Genomic DNA, 23,319 nt, shown 5'->3' with positions numbered 1-23,319 from the left:
GGGAGGGGCGGTAGTTACACTCAGTACAGGAACAGAGCCAGAGAGAGAGAAAGAGAGGCAGGGACAACAACATTAGAAAGGTATAGTAATCATCCACAACTATTTTCGGTTGCAGATGATAAAGGATTCAGAAAGTTTATTCATGCAGGCCCATATGACAGAGAATATGCATGTTCTTTTTGTTTTCATATTATAATTTATATTTAATTGTGTTGTGGTTTGCAGTGTTTTATGTTGTTTTCACTTTAAATTTGTAAAAGAAAAAAGCTGAAAATTTAAATAGTTAAAACTTGAAATGTGAATAGTTGATTTTTGTATTATGTGATTTATTTATTACATTTTATGTGGAGTGAATAAATAAAAGTATATTTACGGTGGCCCCTAGAGACAAAGCACATACAAACTTCAAATCACGTACGAACTCTGAAGCATGTACAAACTCCAAAACACGTAAAAACTCCAAAACACGTAAAAACACGTACAAACTCCGAAGCACGTAAAAACTCAGAAGCATATAAAAACTCAGAAGCACATAAAAACTCAAAACACGTACAAAAGACAACAGAAGTGCTCCAGGATGCTGGGCGCAGTGTTGAGCCTTTGTTATCTTGTGGCTACACAAGCCAGCAAGTACCAACGACCGGATTTGGTGTGTGGTAGTAACAGGTAAATGAACTTTTTTTTTAAATTATTTGAATATATATGAGTGCCTGTGTATAAATACACAAACAATACACACATGCTTTCAATTGTGTAATTTAAGTGATCTAGTAGCTCTGCTTTGGAAGTTCAGTTCATGCTAGAAATGTGTTTTGGAGTTTGTACGTGTTTTGTCTCTAGGGGCCACCGCATATATTTATATATAAACATATATAAATAAAACCACTTTTTTTACGTTAGTAATTCCTTTTGTGCATAATTTTATATTATTGTTAATAATAAATTAATTAAAGCAACAAAACAACCTGAAGAGCCGGTTCGGAGCCGAAAGAGCCGGCTCTTTTTAGTGAGCCGAACCGAAAGAGCCGGATCTGTAAAAAGAGCCGGAAATCCCATCACTAGCATTGACTTTTCTGACTGTGATTTCATTATTAGGGGACAGCAGGGTTTCTTTTCTTTACGCTGAAATTTGCCTTGTTTACTGCATTGTATAATCATTTCTTGTATGTCAGAGAAGACTTGTGTTAGATATGCCTCATTAGTCGTTTTTACTGCATTAATGTGACACAAAGTGGAGATTTATCAAAGAGTTTTTTATTTAGTGCAGCCATGAACTGAGTCATTACAACTATGCCTCCTTATCCTGAAGGTCAGACACTTATGTGTCCTTTCTCAAGACTTCACTCTTGATAACATAAAGTAATGCAAAAAGAACATGTTCAGGCAAACAAGTGCTCAGCTATAATCGTTAGAAGTGGCAGACTAGTTGTCACCCCACACCATGTTTCCTGTCTTAATGGGACGATCTGATTTCCTCGTGTCAGCATTGTTCCCACATCATCATAATTAATGTTGTTCCAGGTTCAACATTGCAAGTGACCAATCACCTTCTTGTGACGTCATTCCTTTGCGACTTCGAAATACCCGCCTTCGAGTATTTCGAAATACAAGTGAAGAAGCGAAAAACCGCCGCCTGTCCGCCGAATTTGAAGTCAATTTAGGATACTTTCCTTTAATAAACGGTAAGCATTATACATATGTTCCTCACTTGGCTTGCTGTTTGTTTGCTAGCGATAAGCTACTTGACGACAGCATTAGCTAACCAGTGTTCTCTAGACCAGCGTTCCCCAACTTTTTGGGTGTTTCGTGGCCCGGGGGTTGGGTCAGGCAAAATTGCAGTAGCTCCCCTGATCATTTTACAAACATAAGTGAAGAGAATCTGGACTAAAAGGCCTAGACTTATGGTTGTGTGCTGAATCTATGAATCAAACTATCACCTGGAAACATAATTAACTGGTCCATAGCTGTGAAACTGGACATGAGTTCTTGATTCTATGGAGATTAACAGTAATCCAGAAATTTACAAATTTGTCCCAGGGACATCGCGTAGATGTTGTCCCTGGGACATCGCGTAAATGTTGTCCCTGGGACATCGCGTAAATGTTGTCCCTGGGACATCATGTAGAAGTTGCCCTGGGACATCATGTTAAAGTTGCCAGAGACATACCATATGAAAGTTTAGCTTCTTTTAGCCCCTGTTTGTTTTATATTATTTTATATATATATATATTTTTAATATTATATTTAATATTTACATTGTATTGCAAAAAACCCCACAACAAGTTAAAATGAGTTAATGAATATTGACTAATTAAACCTTCGTTATTTTTCCACCAGAAATGGACGACATAATTAGAAGAAGTGTTCTGAATGACGAAAAAAAAAGAACTGGAAAAGACACACAACTTTGTGTGCATGTGTCACAATGCCAGGAGGACCCATTCAGTGTTGTGTTAGAAAAATTGAACTCATTAACCCTTCATGGACATTATAAATGTTTAAATGTTGCCTCAGGTAAAGACAGGAAAAGAGACTATTACAAATTCAACTGCATCAGAGCTGGGAAAAAAAGTCGAAACAGCTACAGAGCAGTGGGCTGTAAGGCCTATGTTTCATTTAAAGTACTCAAATGTTGGAAAGACCACACAGTCATCGTGCAGCGTACATATGATAAGCATGATGGGCATGATCCTTCGGACCCAAAAGACGCACATTTCAACAATATTTCCAGTGATTTGAGGAGGAAGATTGAGGAACTGCTTTCCCTTGGAACTAAGCCAGCCATCATACTAACCGAATGTCATAAATGGGCCAAAGAACATGGACACAGAGATCTTCACAACAGAGAGCATTTTGTCACACCACGTGACATTGACAGTGTTAGAACCTGCATGATGAGGAAGAAGCACTTTAACTGTGGAGACAGTCAAAGTGTACATACCTTACTTAATGGAAAACATCAAGAACATGTTCTCTTCTATCAACCATACACATCTGACCAAGAACTAATGATTGTTTTGCAGACACCTGTAATGAAATCAAACATGGAGAACTATGCAAAACAGTTAGTATTTGTTGACACCACGCACTGCGTTAACCAGTATTCATTTCCCTTATTCACACTTGTTGTAAGAGATGATCATGGGCATGGAGTCCCTGTGGCCTATGCTATTGTCAGCAACGAAAGTCAGAAAACCCTGGAAACTGTTCTTGGAATAGTTTGTGAGCATTTCCCAACTTCCCCGAGGTAAATAATACATTGACAGCTATTGATTTTGAAATAATTCCTTTTCAAAAAAGTTATAACATGCCAGAATCTAATGCTATAGCTGCAGCATGGGCTGCAAAAAACTTTCCTTTCCAGTTGTTAAAGTTATTCCTATAGGCTGTATGCAGTATTTTATATATCTACTTGTGAGTTGAAATGTTTAATTTGGCATTGAAGTGGTGCTTTGAGATAGCAAAAACATTTTCATACTGTTTATTCTCATTTAGTGTTTTCTTTTTTTCTGTAGAGCATTTATGGTTGACAAAGACTTTGCGGAAATAAATGCTTTGCAGAAGGTTTTTCCAGAGTCAGCTATCCTTCTATGCTGGTACCATGTCTTGCAGGTAAACCACATTGTTTTCTTTTCACGTTGTCTAAGATGCACCTGAAACACATTTTTACAACAGGGTCCTGTTGTCATGATTTGCCTCATTGTGATATTCACCTACTCAGGTTAATGAATATAAAGGGATAAAATGTTGAGTGACTATGTCCATCCATTTAAGACCACAGTGCACTCATCTTCTGGTGGCTGCTTCCCAAAGCTCTTTTTGACATTTAAAAATATGTTTGCCTGGTTAATTTCTGTAATGCACAGGTCCTCTTGTCCAGTGAGTGACAAAGTTATTTTTGGACGTCAGCTTTCTTTTATGCTTTTTGTACAGCTGCTCCTCTGTCTCTCTCTCCAGATTAACTTTTTTTCTCTTACATTCACAGGCTGTTAATCGATGGCTTTCAAAATCAGAGTCCGGGGTCCATGGGCTTTCTAACACCCAAAAGAGAAATGAAATCATTTCTTTCTTTTGTAAGCTGAAAGCTTGCACATCTGTAAGTGTAATTTGTCTATTTCACATTTTGATTTCTTGATTACACTAAGAGCATAATAACTTTCAGTTGCTAAAAAAAGTTACAGAGAGATACAAAATAGATTTTTGAAACAATTTCTAAAACTGGCTTCTTATCTTGCTTATCAAAACAAGTACTTAAGCTGTGCAGACCATCATTGTGTCACCCACTGTGCAGTAGAACTTGTGAGTGGGATTCTTTCACAGACAGATGCTGAAACCAAATATGCTTATAGGTTTAGTGTTCCTTCTTAGCCATTGTAAGGGAAGAAATAATTGCTTCTTAATACAAAAACACGACATATTATTAATAACTTAAAATTCTTAATGTTATTCAATAAAAGGAAAAGGGCTTCAATACATAATATTAAAGATTTCAATAGGTCTGTTAAATGGATTGAAATATATTCTGTTGCATCCAATTCTCTTAGGAGGACGACTTTAAAGCCACATCAGCAGAGTTCTGCCAGACATTTAAGCAATACCCTTTGGTGTGCCAGTATTTTCAGAAGCACTGGGAAGGCATTGGCCACATGTGGTGTGACTACGGCCGTCGCTTCAGTCACGCTCGTTCTGAAACAAACAATGTGATTGAAAGGTATGATTTATTATTTTGACCTCATTCAATTGTATTGCTGAAAAAAAGATATTATGCTTTAATCCAAGAGGCTAAACTGAGTAGGTTCGTCATGTCATTGCCAGAACAGGTTTTAGGCAAATCCTTTAAATTCTAGCAGCGTTTTTTATGTTATCACAACAAAAAACAGAGTAGGTGGATTTGCCTAAATCAGCTAAACCGGCACAGAGCATTCCTTTATAAAAGACGTGTGCAATAGGTATTTCAATTTTTAAAAAAATAATACAGTCTTGATTAAAACTTTAAATTCCTTCAATTACAGTTACTAATCATTTCAAATAACTGTTTTTCAGATTTTTCCACCGCCTGAAATACCAGTTTTTATCTGGCTACAAGAATAGGCGTCTGGATGATCTGATTGAAGTGCTCCTAGGGAAGGCCGACGACTACTTCTCAGTCATAAAAACCCTGCAAGATGTGGGCCGCATGAAAAACAGGTTTGCTGACACCTTGTCTCAAGTTTCAGACTCTGCTTCAAGACTGATGGAAAGTGGTTGGGCTCTTAAAATTACAGTCAAGAACAGCCATGGAGTTAATGCATATCAAGTCCCATCTGAGTCAAGAGAAGACATGGTGTATGACGTCTGCCCTGTTGAGTCCTACTGCAACTGTACATATGGCTTACGAGGACTTCTTTGCAAGCATCTAGTGTTACTTGCAAAATTAGCAGAGGCTGACAATGACATCTATCCAAACATGGAAACAGACATTTCTACCTTGGCAAGAATTGCAGTGAAAGAAAGGCATTACTTTGTACACTGTGAGGACTTGAAAGTGATAAAAATGCCAAGTTTGTTTGGAAATCTGTGTTTTTTTGCATCGGCTGAAACACTTCAGTGCACTTGTTGTACGTTCTCTCACTATAACACATGTGCTTGCCTGAAGGTGGCTTGTAGCCATTTTAAAAAAATGAAAAACTCTCTGAAAAGTCCTCTATCAACTTTGAATGACACTCCTGTAGTTGAAAGCACAGACAAAAAATGCACAGAAGATGCGGTTGGAAAACTAAATGCTGTTTTAGACACAGTTAAACAGTAGGCATTCATTCCAGAGGGTATTACTCCAATGATAGATGAACTGCATACAAATGTCTTAAAAACAAAACAAGTAGGCAAAAGTATATGCCAGTACGAAATAAAGACGACAGAGAATGCACGCAAAATTAGGCCATTGTATTCTAGCAAGAAACGTTCGGCCAGCATCGACATTCCAACAGTCTGTGAAAATGAATGTGAACAGTCGATAACCACTGAAAGAGAGACATCCTCTGGAGAAAATGAAAACCTTTTGGAATACAAAACAAAAAAGAGAAGAGTTAAAGCTAAGTATATGCATAAGTAGACTTTTGTGTGACATTTCAAAGGGACTGCATCCATTACTTCTGTTTATTGAAACCTAAAGCTGAATAGCTGTCTTAACTTTCTGCCAAGGAACAGATGAAAAGAAATTGTTTGCTCTCTCAAGCAGTTGTTATTTATGTGTGTTATTCATTACTTTGGCTTGGTTGCTGTTTTTGATACAAATTCATCTGTGCCCATTGTAATATTTTCATATGTTACTATTTTTATATTGCTATGCATTATAAATAAAGGATTACTTATTACTATTAAAGGTCTGCATTTGTAATTGTTGGTATTATTTATAAAATATGTGCTCTTAAGTTTTTTGCTCCATAAAACGATACCTGTCACTTTTTGGACATAGAGTATCAGCTGTTGAGAATCCTGGCTCATACAAAATAGAAGTAAAAGGTTTCAACATCCAGCCTTTTTATGATTAAATACAAAGTGTAATAACAGAGTTATTGGGGTGTGATTTTGTTAATAGTTAGTCTTAAGTATAAGTTTAATAGTAATGAGTAAGAAAATATAGCCAGAATAATGGAATGAGACTAACACCTGACCTCACACTGAGATTTGGTATGAAGTGGCATGTTTGTGCTAATGCTGACATTGGGGCTCAGAGTTCCTCTGTGTGTATATATTTGTGAACGTTAACTTGGCTAATGTCCAAGGGTTTGACTGCTTTCCTGTTGGATTGTATCACAAAGAACAGGGATAAGAGCACCAGTGGCCGTGCACACCCTCATCTCTCTCCTTCACCCGATCATTAGTGTTGGAAACCGGCATTAGCTCAGAGTAGATTAGACTTCAGTATAGTGCAAGTGATTTGATTTTATGATTATTTGATTCAGTTTTTTCTGTGTTCAAGCTCAATTACTTTAATAAAATATGTTGAATTCAAACAAATAAATAAACAAATAAACTGTGGACATTACCCTTTTAAACCTTTCTGAAACAAGACAGGTAAAAACCAGTGTATAAAAGTTTACATAGGTATAAATAGCTCTAACACTTTACTCCAGCCTGGCGTCCACACATGTGGACATCACATTTTGGGTTATTTAGACCAAAATACTAAATCTTGATCAACAAGTGCCTGATATACAGTTATGAGGACATTATACTGCAACTGTTCTATCGAAATTTCAAATTAATGTCCTCATATGTGGCTCTCATTTTTCTCAGAAACAAAAATTAGGTAAAAAAAACAAAACCTGGTAATTCTTTCTTTTTACATTCATCGGGTTCCAATCGGCCCAAATATCAAAGAGAAATTAAAAATGCATGCCATGGAAGATTTCGGGTCTTAGGGGGTTAAAATGACCAGACCCCTCCGGCCTGTTTTCCAGGCCACTAAATTAAACCCAGTCAATTACCAATTGAACAGAATAAAAACCTACGAGGTCCACTAATAGTCCAAAAGTCCAAATCTTTAATAGAAAAGACAGGCAGAACTCAAACAAACAATAATCCAAACGAGGAGCATATATAAACACTGGAAAGTAAATAATTATAAGTTATTAAATCAGACTAATTAAATACAGTAAAACTAATAAGGGAAGACGAACACACGGGAAATAAAAATAACAGTGTAAACATACCAAAACTCAAAATAAAACAGGAAAGTTACTACAAACCGAGTGTGACACAATTACATTCATATTGAAACATATGTGATAATTTTCTTTCTTTGTAGCATTTTTAAGATATGTGTTAGAACAGTCATTATGCTGTTTGGATTAGGAACCAATCATTTTTGCCAAATAGTTAACACAAACTTAGAACAACAATGAACAATTTTCAAGATTCTGATTTACAGAACAAACAAAAGTCACAAAAGGTTTCATTATTTAAGAAACAAGATCAAGTTTTTCACACAGGAATGAAATGACAGAATCCAGTGCAGCGGGGCCAAAGGTGTGTGTCAGCAAACTGAAGGTTGAGGAATCAGTCAGCTCATGTTTAAGATTGTGTTGGATTTTGAGAAGAGTCTGTCTGTTATTAGAAAGTAAGATTAACAATGTTACACCAATAACCCAAATACGGGGAAATGACAAATAATACCAAAAAAGATACAACTTTCATATTGTTTTACTAACTTACTTTGTCATATCAGCACTTGAATGGTCGATGCCTTTACAGACCATGTCTGTTGTGACATCGCAGGCCAATCTTCCGGCAAACCCGAGGGCTAGCTCCCCAGCCTCCTCTTCACTCAGAACACTAAACACTGTTACTTTAGTTTTGGCCTTCTTAGGCCTGTCAAGAATCATTGCGGGCAGTTTGGCTTTACGGCCCTAAAAAAGAAAAAGTGCAAACACCAAAAGAGCAGAGAGAGACACACACACACGCACAAAGTTAAATGCTTTTGTTTACATGGTGTAATTGTGTATATGTTGCAGCAAATGCACAATTTCCAGCCACATTGTCACTTCATTGATACGAGTAACCCGGATTTATTTCAGGTGACATCAAAATCACGAAATGTATATCTACCCCAATCAAACCTCTGAAAACATGAACTGACATGTTCTCTGCGTTGATTCTGCGCTTGATCTCGTCTTCTGTTATTGTGTAGGTTTTCTTTTTTGAGCTTGGTACAGATAAGCGACCATGCACTCTGTAAACTGTACTAGTTCCTTCTGAATCAGTTTGGAATTCTGTATCTGCATCGATCCTGTCAACATCAGCAGCAGCAGCATTATCTGTACTCAGACTTGTGCCGTATACTTCTGTTTCTTTTTCTTTGTCTTCAGTCTGTGTACCTTCATCTCTGACTGTCAGTCTTCCTATCTCACTGTTACTTGTCGATATGCTGCAGATGTTCTCTCCCTTAGGAACTTTTCCTTTGTCATTCGCTGCCTGATGCTTTCCCTGATGACATTCTTCACTGGCTACTTCTATTGCTCCTCCTGTATAGCCACCCACTATGCTGCACAACTCCTTTCCCTCTGCTGTGCTGCACTGTGCTGTTACATAAAGAAGAATGATATAAACAGCACTATATCAATTTAATTGTGAAGAGAAATCCCCACAATACGACACAGTTATGTCTAAAATAGTTTTGTGTAAAAACTGGATCTTGAAACGTCCACTTTAATTACACAGTCCTGGTGTGCAAAGGCAAAATTACGAAAAAAAAATTCACTTTAAACATTTTTGGACATTGTTTAGTTATATTGTGACTTACTCTCACAGAAGATACAGATGCCACAAACAGACTTTGAACAACGCATGTGCTTGTATGCACCACATTTCTGGCACTGCACCTGTGAATTAAAAAAAAAGAAAGAAGAAGAAATAAACAAACAAAAAACAAATGAACAAAGTCCATTAAATAAACAATCTATATGGCTAAGGACATGTCATAGTGTACCCGGTCTTTGGCTGCAATCACACACCAGCACTGACTGCACTTCCTAGTTCGATCTGCAAAATATAATTTGTTTAAGTACAAGTTACATTTTCCAATGTTAGAGAAAAAGAAGGCAGCTAATTTTATCTTTACCTATTGAGGAAAATAAGTAGTGGCAAAGTCGGGACCTGAGCTTTGTGATTTCAGTGTTGTACTCCTCCACTTGTGTTTTACCGTCAATGAGAGATTGGGCAAACTAATAATTGACGAAGAAAAAAAAAAAAAAGAACAAAAAGAATTAGATTAACAAAGAAATGTTTGTTTGTTTTTAACCCCCCCCCGAGAAAAAAAAAAAAACAGAGCAACCAAAGCAAAGCATTACTGCTGAAATGGTTCAATCTACAAAAAAAATTGAGATTTTACCATCCTGCCTCTAAGGCTTTAAAAACTGAATAGGCAAAAATGTAAACATTACTTATATAGGTTAAAGCTATAGTTTTCAGTACCATTATGACATGCACTCCACATGAGTTCCCATCCTGTTGATGTGGGTGGCTCACATGTGACAAGGTCCACTCTCCAGCGCAGCCTCTTGCTGAAGCAAATGAGCTGAGAGATCGCAGTTATTACAAATAAAAAGCATATAGAGAAATCAATAACCACGTTCGGTAATGATTTCAATTAAATTAAATATGTTATGTTAAATATGTTAATTAATTACCTCCAGTTTTTCAACACCGCACTTTTTCTGACCTCCGACTCGCCAAATGAATTCATATAGACTAGAGCTGGGCGATATGAGATTTTTTCATATCACGATATGTTTTTTTCATTTCAGGCGATAACGATATCTATCACGATATAAGCCAAATAACTATATTTGTAAGATTTAAATGTGCCGTTGCTCACAAGTAAAATGTGAAATAATCAGCAGCTTGTTTTTATTTAAATATTTATTTCCCATAATAAGTTCAACAGGGTAGATGTACTTAAGGAACATGAGACTTTTTCAGATAAATAAAGGCAAATATTACAAACTACACAAAAGGCAGCCGCTAAAGCGTTTAAGTTTCAAAACAGAACAAACGAAACAACTACTAAATTGTCAATTCCACTTAGAAACAAAATATTAATTCTAAAAATAAATCTTAGTTTGTTTTACAGAAGAACAGACAAAACTGACTAACTTTTGTCAATATCAAATAAACTGAGAACTAAAAGGAAATTCTCAATCTCTCCTTGTTGTATAGCTTAGCTTTTCAAACAGTTTTAACAGTTACTTTAGTCTGACAAAAGCCGAATGACGAATTAGCGCTTCCAGTCAGAGACTGAGGCTACGTCCACACGTACACGGGTATTTTTGAAAACGGAGATTTTCCGTTTTCGTTTTAAAAAATAATCCCGTCCACACATAAAGGCAGAAATGAAGGAAAACGCTGCTATGAACATGCCAAAGCAGCAGGTGGCGCTAGATTCCTAACCGTGCAGAAATACTGGCCAATCAGAAGTCTAGAAGCCTCGGTGGGAAAAAGTAAACAAAGCTGGGGCATAGAAGCAGAACCGAGTCGTATGTGTGGAGGGACAGTAACTGTGTGTATATGTAAGCATTTAAACACTGCAGAGAGTAGAATTAACAGTAACAGTATTGTAGAAATTCATTTCACCGAAACAATAACGTGGCGCACAGTGTGACGCATGCACCAGTTTATTGTATTTCCAGACTTGCTTTCGGCACAATTTACAGTGCACGCTACTCTGTTTTTTGTCAGACTTGAAATAGCCGAAATACCTTCACACTACGGAACTTCTATGGCTCTTCCGTTCGACAATCTCTCCGGCATTGGAACCATCATCTGTTTTCTCTTCGGTCACGCTCGGTTGATTTTTCTAGTCGGCACACTCATTTCCTCCATTACGCGCTGGCTCCATTACCCGCTGGCTGCTTCCCAAACAAACACACGTGTGGCTTGGCACTTGTGCTGTACGTAACAAGTCACGTGACGTGACGCTGCGGCTGTGATTGGTTCGGCTCTGCGCTACTTAATTTGGATTGGCTGACCTTTTTTTTTTTTTTTTTTTTAAGAGGACAAGAGCGGCGAGGTCTATCGCGATAGCTTAATTTCTCTATCGAGTAAAAGTTATATCGCGATACATATCGTTATCGTTCTATCGCCCAGCTCTAATATAGACTATGGTCCTCTTGGGTATGTCACAAAACTGTTTTGTAAAAAGATGGATATGGTAGGCTTGGGCCTTGAGCTTTCCTAATGAGGGACACTGAAAAGTATCATGCACTAGAGAGAGTGCAAAATCTGTGCAACTTACAAACAAGGTCCAGTGGCTGCCGTTTTCCAGACAGGCTCCAATCAATTTCTCATACATCTGAAAGATGTTTTTCTGGAAATAAAAATAATGTGACAAGTATGTTTTTCTGTCAAGAATGACACTGCAAAACTGCAAAAGCTTGTCAGGTGAGACTTGTAATTAATTCTGCAGATACACAAACATATAGAAAGTGTCATTTTTGGTTTACATTAATTAATTTCTATAGTGTGTACAAAACAAATCAAGACCACAGACTCAACACGCACCACTAAATTTTTGGTGTTCTTTATCAGTTGGCCAAGACAGAAATGTTTTAATCTGTGTGCATTGCTTTTGAACAAGTCTTTACACAGAAAAGGTTTCAGAAAGGTATTTTTCAGGTTCTTCTGACAAGGCTTCAATTTTGGAAAATGCTGTTTGTTTATAGTGGCAACTTATAAACCCTTTGTGATAAGAACATAGTTACCACAGTCCAAGTCATACCTTCAAAAAGTATGCACTTTGTGCTCTTGTGGACCCATCCAAAATTTTTCCAGTGATTTGGCTTGGTATTGGATAAATGTGAGGGAAATTCTATAAAAATAACAAATACACCTATGTTTTCAAATACATTACAAAAAACGTAAACATGCTATGTCATTATGATCAAACAAGCTTTTCAACATACCTCACACTGCAAATAGATTAGGCCATCTATTACCTTATAAAACAAATAAATAAATACATATAAATAAAAACAGAACTAAGGAACACGATTCATTAAGTAAATTGTACAATAAAGTGTATTTAAAGCAGAATTTAACATTAGTTTTATGACAACATAAAAGGATTTTTATGTCAAGAGGTACCTCATCTGAAATGTTAGTCTGGTCAAACAGGGATTTCAAACTTGAAATACCAATAGAGTTTGGTCCAGCTACTCCCACAAGGTAATCTGTGAGAAAGCATATGCTGTAGTCAACAGATATCATTTTCTTTTTGCATGCTGCAACCATCATCCATTTCAGTCTTCTAGGAGCTTTGTCTGGTTGTAGTTCTTTTTTCTCCTCCTCTCCCCTCATCTATTACAGTTTTTCTCGATTGCTAAAACACATTTCTTGAAACTATGCCTCATATTCTCACAACAGTAAACACAAATCCATAACATCTCACTCAATTTCCCAAACATCCTATTTCCAGGTCAAAATGAAGCTCTACACTCAAAACTATTCACTCTTGCTGAAAAACCAAACTTTGCCCTCAGACATCAAACACAAGCCCTCAAAAACACACACACTACAACAGAGTTTTGCACACTGGTACTATTAATTCAAAACAATAGTTCCAAAACAATTAGGTTGCTTATGGTTCTCCCCTTCAAAAACCTTTTCACATGATAAACACAAAAGACGCAACCAATGTATGTACAGTGGCACATTTTTATTCATGTACTATACAGTACAACACACACCAAAAAACATTATTCCACCTCAGCATCTTGTCTTTGGTCTGGGTCAGGCCAGAGAATCTCATCCACATCACAGGCTATATTGGCCCCAGCCAGGCAGCGGGGGTAAAATCCTCTTGCATGCCTGATCCACCCCTGGCATGCATCTACTGATATGTCTAGGCAGGCTTCTTCCATGGCCTGAAGGAGGTGAACACGGACATAAGGTTCTCGGTCATACACTTTCCACCGCCATGCCGAAAATAACTCCTCTATCGGGTTTAGAAAGGGAGAGTATGCAGGCAGAAAGATATTAGAAAACCTTGGGTTATTGGTAAACCAGTCACGAACCAGAGCAGCGCGATGGAAGCTGACGTTATCCCACACAACAACGTAGTGAGGCTGCTCTGGCTGTGCTGGTTCCCTGTAGTCCAGCTGGAACATATGTTGTCTTAAACCATCAAGAAAAGCAAGGAGAAGCATAGTGTTATAGGGTCCTAGTACGGCATGGCGGTGGAGTACCCCTCGTTGGCTGATGGCTGCGCACATAGTGACATTCCCCCCACGCTGACCAGGGACATTTACAATAGCCCGATGGCCAATTATGTTCCTCCCCCTTTTCCTTCTTTTGGTCAGGTTAAAACCTGCCTCATCCACAAAGATTATTTCATGGGGAACAGGCCGTCCTTCAGTCTCAAAGATTCTCTGCAAAACACATAACACAGTAGAGTCAATCGGTACCCTGAACCACAGTTCAAGAGTGCTGAAATGGCAGCATAAACTGCCATGCTGTGATGGTACACAATACTTTATACAATATCCAAACTCATACCTGAACATATTCCACACGTTGGTTTTTCACTCTGTCAGAGTTTCGTTCGAAAGGGACTCGGTATGCCTGTTTCATCCGGAATTGATTCTTTCGGAGGATGCGGTCAATTGTGGAGAGGCTGATGGCATTTATGCCTCGAAAAAGATGATCATCCTCAATCACTCTCCTTTGAATCTCTTGCAGGCGGATTACATTATTTGCAATTACCATGTTTACAAGTTCCCTCTCTTGCCCCTCCGACAAAAGCCTTAACCTGCCTCCACCAGGTGGTCGTCTCTGTGTCCTACAAAAATAGAAGCACTCATTACTGTAACTGTCACACATTCTTTTTACAGGAAAATAATGGAAACATACTGAAACTCAAGAAACATAAGTTCAGTAACTTAAAAGTTACTGTACAAAGCAGTCTTACTGCAAGTACACCTACCTGTTTTCCTCCCTGAAGGTTCTGATGATGGAGGCAACAGTGAAGCGACTCAAATTTGGTTGTACTCGTTGCCCAGCCTCCCTCATAGTCATCCCATGGACAAGGACATGGTCAACTAAAGTGGCTCGAATTTCATCCGAGACTGACTGTCTTCTTGCCCTTGCTCTTCCCCTTCCTTGTCGCCGTCGTTCTCCACCTCCACCTCCTTCACCACGTCCTCCTCCTCCTCCACCTCTCCCTCCTCCTCCACCACCTTCCTGTTGTCCTAGACCACCTCCTCCTCCTCCTCTTTCACCACGTCCTCTTCCTCCACCACGTCCTCCTCTTTCACCACGTCCTCCTCTTTCATCATGTCCTCTTCCTCCACCACGTCCTCCTCCTTCAACACGTCCTCTTTCTCCACCACGTCCTCTTCCTTTGCATCTCTTTGGATCCATTGTTTCAAACCTGAATGAGCTGACTTTGGCCCTTTTATCTATCCATCGAAGGTTCTGATTGGTGTGTGATAAATTTTGACTCCTAGTGTTTCCACCTGGTTAATTGTGTGCTAATTGAGCTCAAGCTATGCTGACTTAAGTTAACATTATTGAATGCTAGTGCTTTCTAAATGACTACATGGTGTAAGCACTGAAAAATGTAGGGATTTGTGTGTAGAGTTTTGCAGTAACAGTTCACCAAATTTGACTCATGTGTCAAAGCAGGGAATAGTGTTTATAGTTCAGGGAAATGGGTGAGCTTTTTGAAAAATAGCGTTACGGTTTTGAAATTTTAGTTTAAAAGCCTGGTTATAGTGTTTAAGCAATCGAGAAAAACTGTAATTAAATTGTTTTCTGACCTTCCTAACTGTTTCCGACCTGTCTTCCCAATGTGATGTTTAAGCAATATATGTATGGTCAGAAGGGGGTGAAATTTTCATTGCAGTTGTACGTGTAACATTGCATGTGATAATAAAAGGCTTGATTGGTTGATTATTCAACATGAGTTGACATTTACCTGACATTGTGAAGGAGTCACAGTTTCTGTAAGGGTGTAAGAACATAACATGTGGATTTGTTACACTTCTTTTTCACAAGTTAATAACAATCAATAATTTTCATTCCATTATTTACAAGCTATCACACGATGTCCCAGGGACAACATCTACACGATGTCCCAGGGACAACATTTACACGATGTCCCAGGGACAACATTTACACGATGTCCCAGGGACAACATTTACACGATGTCCCAGGGACAACATCTACACGATGTCCCAGGGCAACTTCTACATGATGTCCCAGGGACAACATTTACACAATGTCCCAGGGACAACATTTACGCGATGTCCCTGGGACAACATTTACGCGATGTCCCTGGGACAACATTTACACGATGTCCCAGGGACAACATCTACACGATGTCCCAGGGCAACTTCTACATGATGTCCCAGGGACAACATTTACACAATGTCCCAGGGACAACATTTACACAATGTCCCAGGGACAACATTTACGCGATGTCCCTGGGACAACATTTACGCGATGTCCCTGGGACAACATTTACGCGATGTCCCTGGGACAACATTTATGCGATGTACCAGGACAAATTTGTAAATTTCTGGATTACTGTTAATCTCCATAGAATCAAGAACTCATGTCCAGTTTCACAGCTATGGACCAGTTAATTATGTTTCCAGGTGATAGTTTGATTCATAGATTCAGCACACAACCATAAGTCTAGGCCTTTTAGTCCAGATTCTCTTCACTTATGTTTGTAAAATGATCAGGGAAGCTACTGCAATTTTGCCTGACCCAACCCCCGGGCCACGAAACACCCAAAAAGTTGGGGAACACTGGTTAGCTAATGCTGTCGTCAAGTAGCCTATCGCTAGCAAACAAACAGCAAGCCAAGTGAGGAACATATGTATAATGCTTACCGTTTATTAAAGGAAAGTATCCTAAATTGACTTCAAATTCGGCGGACAGGAGGCGGTTTTTCGCTTCTTCACTTGTATTTCGAAATAATCGAAGGCGGGTATTTCGAAGTCGCAAAGGAATGACGTCACAAGAAGGTGATTGGTCACTTGCAATGTTGAACCTGGAACAACATTAATTATGATGATGTGGGAACAATGCTGACACGAGGAAATCAGATCGTCCGTCTTAATGCTAGACTAACTGACTGCTCACTATAGCTTACACCTATTTACCTGCCTGTTAAAACCACTATCTAATGAGCCAATCACATGGCAGAAACTCTGTGTATTTAGGTACATAGACATAAGTGATGGGTCAGTCGCGAAGAAATGGCTCTTAGAGCCGGCTTGTTGAAGTGAACGATGCGAGCCGACTCCTTATTGGGAGCCGTGGGATTTTTTTTGTCTCTCACTTTTTTTCGCAGGTCAGCCTTTTGTTTGCGCTGAGCAGAGACAGGAGGAAACAAACAGACCCTTGCGTTTGCGCCCTGCCTCCTCTGCTCAGCCGGTAGTTACACTCGCACACGAAAAGAGCAGGAGGTTAAAGAAAGAGAGCTGGGTTTTCTGACAAACCATCCTACTTTGGCAAAATGTCCTACCCTAAGTAGTTAATGCACATTTCTGCTGTCACAGAGTAATACCAGCACAAATTTAAGTAGGTATGATGGTTTGCCACTTAAATTCGCCCATCAGAGTAGGCTTGTAGCTCATAAAGCCAGGACGGTTTGCCACTTAATTTTACCCGTTAAAGTGTTTTTCTAGCTCTTATTAATAAAGGTATGATGATTTTCCACTTAATTTTAGCTGTTAAAGTATGCTTCTAGCTCAGTTTCACAAAGTTAGGACTGTTCACCATTTAACTTCGTGTTGTGCGCATGCGCACAAACAACGGGTAGGATGGTTTGTCAGGTAGGATGGATTCCCAGAACATCGGGAGCAACAACAAGTCACAACATCGTCACATTAAAAAGGTATGGTAAAGAAAATTGAGTGACACCAAGAAAAGAAGAAAAATCTGGAACCATTTTAATTTTATTGACAATACAAAGGCAGAGTGTAGAGCCTCGCCGTTGCTCTGCGGGTACCTGGGACTACTGGTGACATGCTCAAAACAGTAGTCCTTTGCAAAGTCTTTCATTTCTTGACATGCAAATTGTGGGCCATTCTCGGTAATCAATGCTTTAGGTATTCCATGGCGTGCAAATATTGACTTTAAATGCACAATCACATTGGCTGAACGAGTTGGGCTGAGTATATCTCGAGAAATAATCTACTACCAACAGATAGTTTTTGTCTTTTAGTGTAAACAAATCAGCTCCTAAATTCTGCCTCTCAGGTAAAGGTGTGGGCATAAGAGGTTCCCTCACATTAACTCTCTCCTGTATGCACAGCCTGCACTTAAGGACAAGTTCACTGATCTAATTACTTAAGCCTGGCCACCACACTGCTTGTTGGGCACGTTCTCTGGCACTTAACTACCCCTTGGTGACCCTCGTGTATTTTGTCCAAAACTGCATTTCGCATGTTTGCAGGTATGACCAACCTTGTGCCTCGCAGTAGTAGTCTGTTGTGTACACTCAAAACTGCTCTTTCTGACCAGTAGTGTTTTACTACTCCCTGCAGCTGGTTCCTGTCAGGCCAGCCCTCTGCACAGAACTTCATGACTTGGGAACAGACGCTGTCAGACTGTAGCTGCTCACGGAGATCTGCAAGGTATTTGCTGCTAGTAGGAAGGCCCTCCAGCACTGCGTCAACGTAAATATCGGTGTCCTTCATAAGATCATTGTCTCTGGGCATCACGCTGTCTGCCAGCGGTAACCGTGACAGCGTGTCGGCTGTGGTGAGGCTTTTGCCTGGAATGTGCCTTATAGTGTAAGAATACCTCATTAGGCGCATGCGGAATCTCTGTATCCGCGGTGGAAGCAAATCCAAGGCTTGCCCTCCAAGTAGCCTCACAAGTGGCTTATGGTCGGTCTCAAGCTCAAAGTGTAGCCCTAGAATAAAGTCACTGAATCTTTCACAGGCACAGGTGAGCGCCAGCGCTTCTTTTTCCAGCTGGGCATAGCGCTGCTCTGTGGGTGTCAATGATTGTGAGGCATACGAGACTGGTGACCCATGTCATTGTCTTTCTGTAGCAAAACTGCCCCCAAACCCGTATGAAGAGGCATCTCCTGAGATCTTTTGGGGTTTGTTTGGGTCGTAAAGCTGCAGTACTGGAGCGGATGACAGTTCTTCTTTTAAACTGCTAAACGCGTTTTGTTGCTCGTGCCCCCAGTACCACGTTTTTAGTTGAAAGCAAGTCTCTCAGTGGTTTGTCTTTTTCGGAGAGGTTTGGGATGAATTTCCCCAGCTGATTCACCATTCCTAAGAAGCTCCTAAGCTCACTCACGGTGCTTGGCTCTTTCATATTCTGCACCGCACTAGTTTTGTCAGGGTCAGGACTCATGCCTTCAGATAACACAATGAATCCTAAGAATTTCACTGCTCTTTTGCCAAACTCACATTTTGACATGTTCAGGGTGACGCCCGCCTTCTCTGCACGGTCGAGGACAGCGTGGAGTCTCATGTCGTGCACCTCTTTCGTGGATCCCCAGACCAGGATGTCGTCCATGTGGCACACGACTCCCGCGAGGCCGGCTGTCACTTCCGTCACCATCATGTTTTGGAAATGCTCTGGTGCACTGGAAATACCAAATGGCAAACGATTGAAATGGTATCTACCAAATGGCGTAATAAATGTGGTGAGGAGAGCAGATTCTTTGGACAGCGGTATTTGCCAAAAGCCCAGTATTTCTCAAGCTTGGAGAAATACTGCGCACCTGTGAGCATGCCTAGCGTTTGGTCTACAGAGGGGAGGATATATCTTTCACGACACACTGACTCATTTAAAGGTGTCATGTCCACACAGATGCGGACTTTCTCTTTGTCCTTTTTGGGGGTTACGACCATGCCGCGACACCAGTCTGTGGGCTCTTCCACACGACTGATTACTCCCAACTGTTCCATCCTCTCCAGCTCTGTTTTGACTTTGCCCAGTAGTGGCAGTGGAACACCCCTTGGCACTTTCAGTGAATAAGGTTTAGCGTTGGGCTTCAGCTTAAACGTGTATGGTTTTTGAACAAGCCGAGCCCATCACATAGTTTCGGGTACGCTTTCTTCACTGTTTCAAGGTCAACATTGTCCATTCGGGCAATTAGTTTCAGTCTCACAGAAGCTGTCCTGCTTAAGAGAGCTACACGCAGATTTCTGACTACATAGATTGTCTCTGTAGTGCTCCTGTCACTGTAGGAAATGTCCTCCTTTGTAGACCCAAGTACGATCAGTGCTGCACCTCCTGGTCCATACAGTGGCTTTTCAGCTTTTTGCAAATGTTCATTTAGCTGCTAAATGTCTTTGAATGTCTCCTCTGAGATAGCTGTGACATCTGCCCCTGAGTCTAATTTAAATGTCATGCTTTTGCCTCTCACGCAGATGTTAGCAAGCCACGGGTCTTCTCCTGAATCCAGTTCACCTAGGAAAAGTCCGTCTGCACTGTCTGCCACCTCATGCACAGTTGTAGACCTACAAACTCTCCCGTGGTGTCCACGTTTCCCACAGTTGTGGCATTCTGCATTTTTGACTGGGCACTGTGCTTCTGGGTGCATCGGTGCTTTTCCACATTTAGAACATGTTTTATTCTCTTGTTTTGTTATTTGTGGTTTTTGTGGCTTGAACTGCTTTTGGTGTCTGCTTCGGAATTCGGAGTGCAAAGTCGGACCGTACAAATCTGTAACTCTGTAATTAGGCGCCATTCTTCTTATTTTACGGCGCTGTTGTTCAATCGGGGGATGCTCTCTGTTGAGGAAAAAGCATGAATTTGTTTGTATACGGAGGTATCCATTGTTTAAATTTCCCGGTAGTCGAAAAGGAGGCAGAGCTGTTGAGAAATGCTAGGAGCTAACTGGGTGCTAACCGTGTCATTCAAATATATTGAATGTCGCAATCTTGGCAAAGAGAGGAAGTGACGTAAGATTTGCGCATGCGGGGTACCGATCGGGTTTCAGGTACGGATTGGGTAGTGACAGCAATGTTTTACATGCCCCTATTTCCTGTTTAGTGGGTAAGTACTGCTGCCTAGTGGCGCATGATGTACGTCAATATAGATTACACCACAGTAGGTAGGAAGAAGCTGCTCATTGAGTCACCTGTGATGTAATGCAAAAGAAATGGCTGAACAAGCAAAATAAACATTTCCGAAGCACGTCCATCCTGTGTGTGTCGGGTCTTTTGCTACAGCATGCTTGAGACGAGCTACTGAGGTTCAAGCTGAGCATCAAATTCAAGGGACTTTGGATGTGGGGTAGTTGTTGGTACCATACATGCTGGTCTGAGTTTTTCAGAAACTGCTGATCTTCTGGCATTTCCCCTCAAAACCATTTCAAGGGTTTTAAAGAAAAAAAGAGAAAATAGCCGATGAGCAGTAGTTCATGGGTAAAAATGCCTCGCTGAGTCCAGAGTCGTCTTATCTTCTCTTATGAAACCTGCATCATTAGGAAAAGCAAATGAGTGTATTTCTGAAAATCCCAAACTGTTTTAAGACTTACCTCCTGGTATCCTTTAACAGCATGTTTGCCCCTGCTTTGTATAAAGCTAGGCTAATTGCTTGTTGGACGTGACCTTGCATTTAGCGTGCACACATTAAGTGATCTACATTTCTCAAAATGTTGAGAGGTGTGTTGGCCTACTGTGAGGTTAATTTATTATAGTTGCTAATGTACATAATGTCACGGAAAAGAGGGACCCAGGCGCGGTTCTTGCTCACAGAAACACAGTGCGTTTATTTACAGTGAAACAGACAAGTCCAACAATCCATTCAAAAGTGCAATTTTCCAATCGTGCTCGTCCCTTGCTCCCAGTGCGTTCCGTGTAGTAACTCCCTTAGTGTGTGTGCTCCCCAACTCGCTTCTCCGCTCGCCCCTCCTGGAGGAAGAAGGAAAATCCAGCGTTAGCCACACGCTAGCCGAATAACACACTCACACTGCTCGCACAGACTATACCAGTTCGGAGTAATAATCCCACGTCGACTGTCACCGTGAGTCCAGGTTAAATACCCCTTTCTAGCCTGGAGGAATGATTACCAACCACTGGTCAGGTAATCAGCTGCAGGTGGGCCGGCAACAGCGAAGAGGGACTCCCAATGACGACAGTCGCCAGGACACGCCTCTCCCACGGCGCGCACTTCCGTAAACAACCCCGAGGGCCAGGGAGGGAGAAGCAAACACATATACAGAAAACATAAACACAAGCAGGGTCGTCCGGAAAGGGCCGTCCGACCGTGACACATAATTTGTTTATTGTGACAAAATGGGAAAGTATCAGTGTCACACCAATTTGCAGACCCTTTCATGTTTATCTTCCACTTTAATGCAATTATGGAGATGTAATGGCCGATACCCAAAGAATAATATAGAGGAAAAAAACATCTGATCTATAATAAAGTCTCAGAAAAAATAGCAGCTGCTTGCTACAACTGTGTGGCACTGCAGGAGTACCCTGTGATGTAAAAAAACAAAAAAAACAAAAAACAAACCCCAGCTCATTCAAATTACATATTTATTTCACAATATTCATTTGTTAACTTGGAAATTTACTTTTGCAGTCTTTTTCTCCACCCACAGCGAACAATCAGCAATTAACCTACACGTCCTTGGACCTTTGAAGGAGACTACCTGGAGAAAATGTTTCAGGCACAGAGAGAACAAAGGCTGCAGAAATCTTCAGACCCAGCGCCTTCTTGATGTGAGGTGGCAGTGCTCTTCACCTTTAAATACATATATATAAGACAGATGGAGAATGACAGTTGTTTTTCATTTAATATAAATAAATCATAAAACCTTAACCTTAGCCAAAAACAAGCCGTTTTTTCACATTGCATCTTAAAGTCTGGAAGCCCAAGATTAGCCCCGGGGGGTGCATTCAAAAATATTGTACCTATAAAACCAGAAATAGAAATCCCAAATTTCTGAGCGTGTATGCTATGCATTCGGAAATAACTCCTGGGGTTCATGTCACTTTGAGTGGGTGTCAAGGTCTCTAACAGGGGAAGAGCATGCACTTTTTCAAAGCTGCCTTTTTCTATTAAATTAATGCTATATGTTTCAGATGTCATCAGTGAAAGCAGATTGTTTTCTTTGAGCCCAATTGACACTCAGAACATAGAAGCAGAACTCATTATTTTAGGAACCAAGCCTCCAGCAAAATAATGTCAAACACGATGCAGGTAAGCTTCTCTTCAGAGGGTTCACCTAAGACTGTAGACAAAATGATCGCAATTTGTTTTGCACCCAAATATAAGAAGACTATTTGCAATAATGAGTAGGCATCAGCTATGAAATCCTGAGTCTGATCCATTAATTTTGTGTCATGTAGGAGTGAGCTGCTGTCATAGTCGGCTTTTATTTTCATGTTTGAGAATAATAGATCCATCTTTTGTTTGTATCGATCTGCTCAGCTAGGTTTTTGTCTTCATTTAGACACCTGACAACACTGAGCTGTTTACAAAATCACAACTCTTTTATTCTTCCAATATGTGCAATATGAAACAAACTATCTGTGTAATTTGTTATTCTATTTATATACTGTATATAAAAATGCTTTATATGTATACTGGAGAGAGTGTACATATATATATTGGCAGGTTATTGAAAAAACAGCTACAAGCACCTTGGTATTCCAACGTCTAATGGGAACAATGATGAAGTTGCAAAAGGTCAGCCATAGCCAGTTACTCCCACTTAGTGAAATGGGAGCTGAGAAGCCAAATCAACAGCATGAATAAGATTTAAGCAATCAATACATAGGCCTTACTGGTCATCAGATACCCAGCTGGAATAGCAAGAGGCCAAAGGAAGAAATCAATGCCATGAAT

At 40.0% G+C, this 23,319-nt stretch overlaps 3 protein-coding genes across 3 annotated transcripts; 1 reads left to right on the top strand and 2 right to left on the bottom strand.

Moving 5' to 3' along the window:
* Positions 1 to 1,555: 1,555 nt before the first annotated feature.
* LOC146655751 (uncharacterized) lies at positions 1,556 to 5,788 on the top strand. The gene is made up of 6 exons (XM_085428892.1): positions 1,556 to 1,682; positions 2,338 to 3,247; positions 3,516 to 3,612; positions 3,986 to 4,096; positions 4,545 to 4,711; positions 5,044 to 5,788. The coding sequence occupies exons 2-6, from the start codon at positions 2,340 to 2,342 to the stop codon at positions 5,786 to 5,788; spliced, it is 2,028 nt and encodes a 675-aa protein (XP_085285018.1). The 5' UTR covers positions 1,556 to 1,682; positions 2,338 to 2,339.
* Positions 5,789 to 7,530: 1,742 nt separating this feature from the next.
* On the bottom strand, positions 7,531 to 12,834 carry LOC146655750 (uncharacterized). Its single transcript, XM_085428324.1, has 10 exons — positions 12,622 to 12,834; positions 12,441 to 12,473; positions 12,257 to 12,346; positions 11,774 to 11,845; positions 9,602 to 9,704; positions 9,470 to 9,522; positions 9,284 to 9,362; positions 8,590 to 9,062; positions 8,197 to 8,390; positions 7,531 to 8,088 (listed from the first exon to the last, which is right to left on the bottom strand). The coding sequence occupies exons 1-10, from the start codon at positions 12,832 to 12,834 to the stop codon at positions 7,944 to 7,946; spliced, it is 1,455 nt and encodes a 484-aa protein (XP_085284450.1). The 3' UTR covers positions 7,531 to 7,943.
* A 49-nt stretch (positions 12,835 to 12,883) lies between these two features.
* On the bottom strand, positions 12,884 to 15,085 carry LOC146655749 (uncharacterized). The gene is made up of 4 exons (XM_085428891.1): positions 14,459 to 15,085; positions 14,032 to 14,314; positions 13,585 to 13,904; positions 12,884 to 12,890 (listed from the first exon to the last, which is right to left on the bottom strand). The coding sequence occupies exons 1-4, from the start codon at positions 14,893 to 14,895 to the stop codon at positions 12,884 to 12,886; spliced, it is 1,047 nt and encodes a 348-aa protein (XP_085285017.1). The 5' UTR covers positions 14,896 to 15,085.
* Positions 15,086 to 23,319: the final 8,234 nt, after the last annotated feature.

Source organism: Rhamphochromis longiceps, linkage group LG13 (assembly GCF_057381845.1).
Source record: "Rhamphochromis longiceps isolate RC_006_pf linkage group LG13, R_longiceps_female_GT1.1, whole genome shotgun sequence".
In the NCBI taxonomy this organism is placed as follows: domain Eukaryota; kingdom Metazoa; phylum Chordata; class Actinopteri; order Cichliformes; family Cichlidae; genus Rhamphochromis; species Rhamphochromis longiceps.
This window is presented reverse-complemented; position numbering and strand designations above follow the sequence as displayed.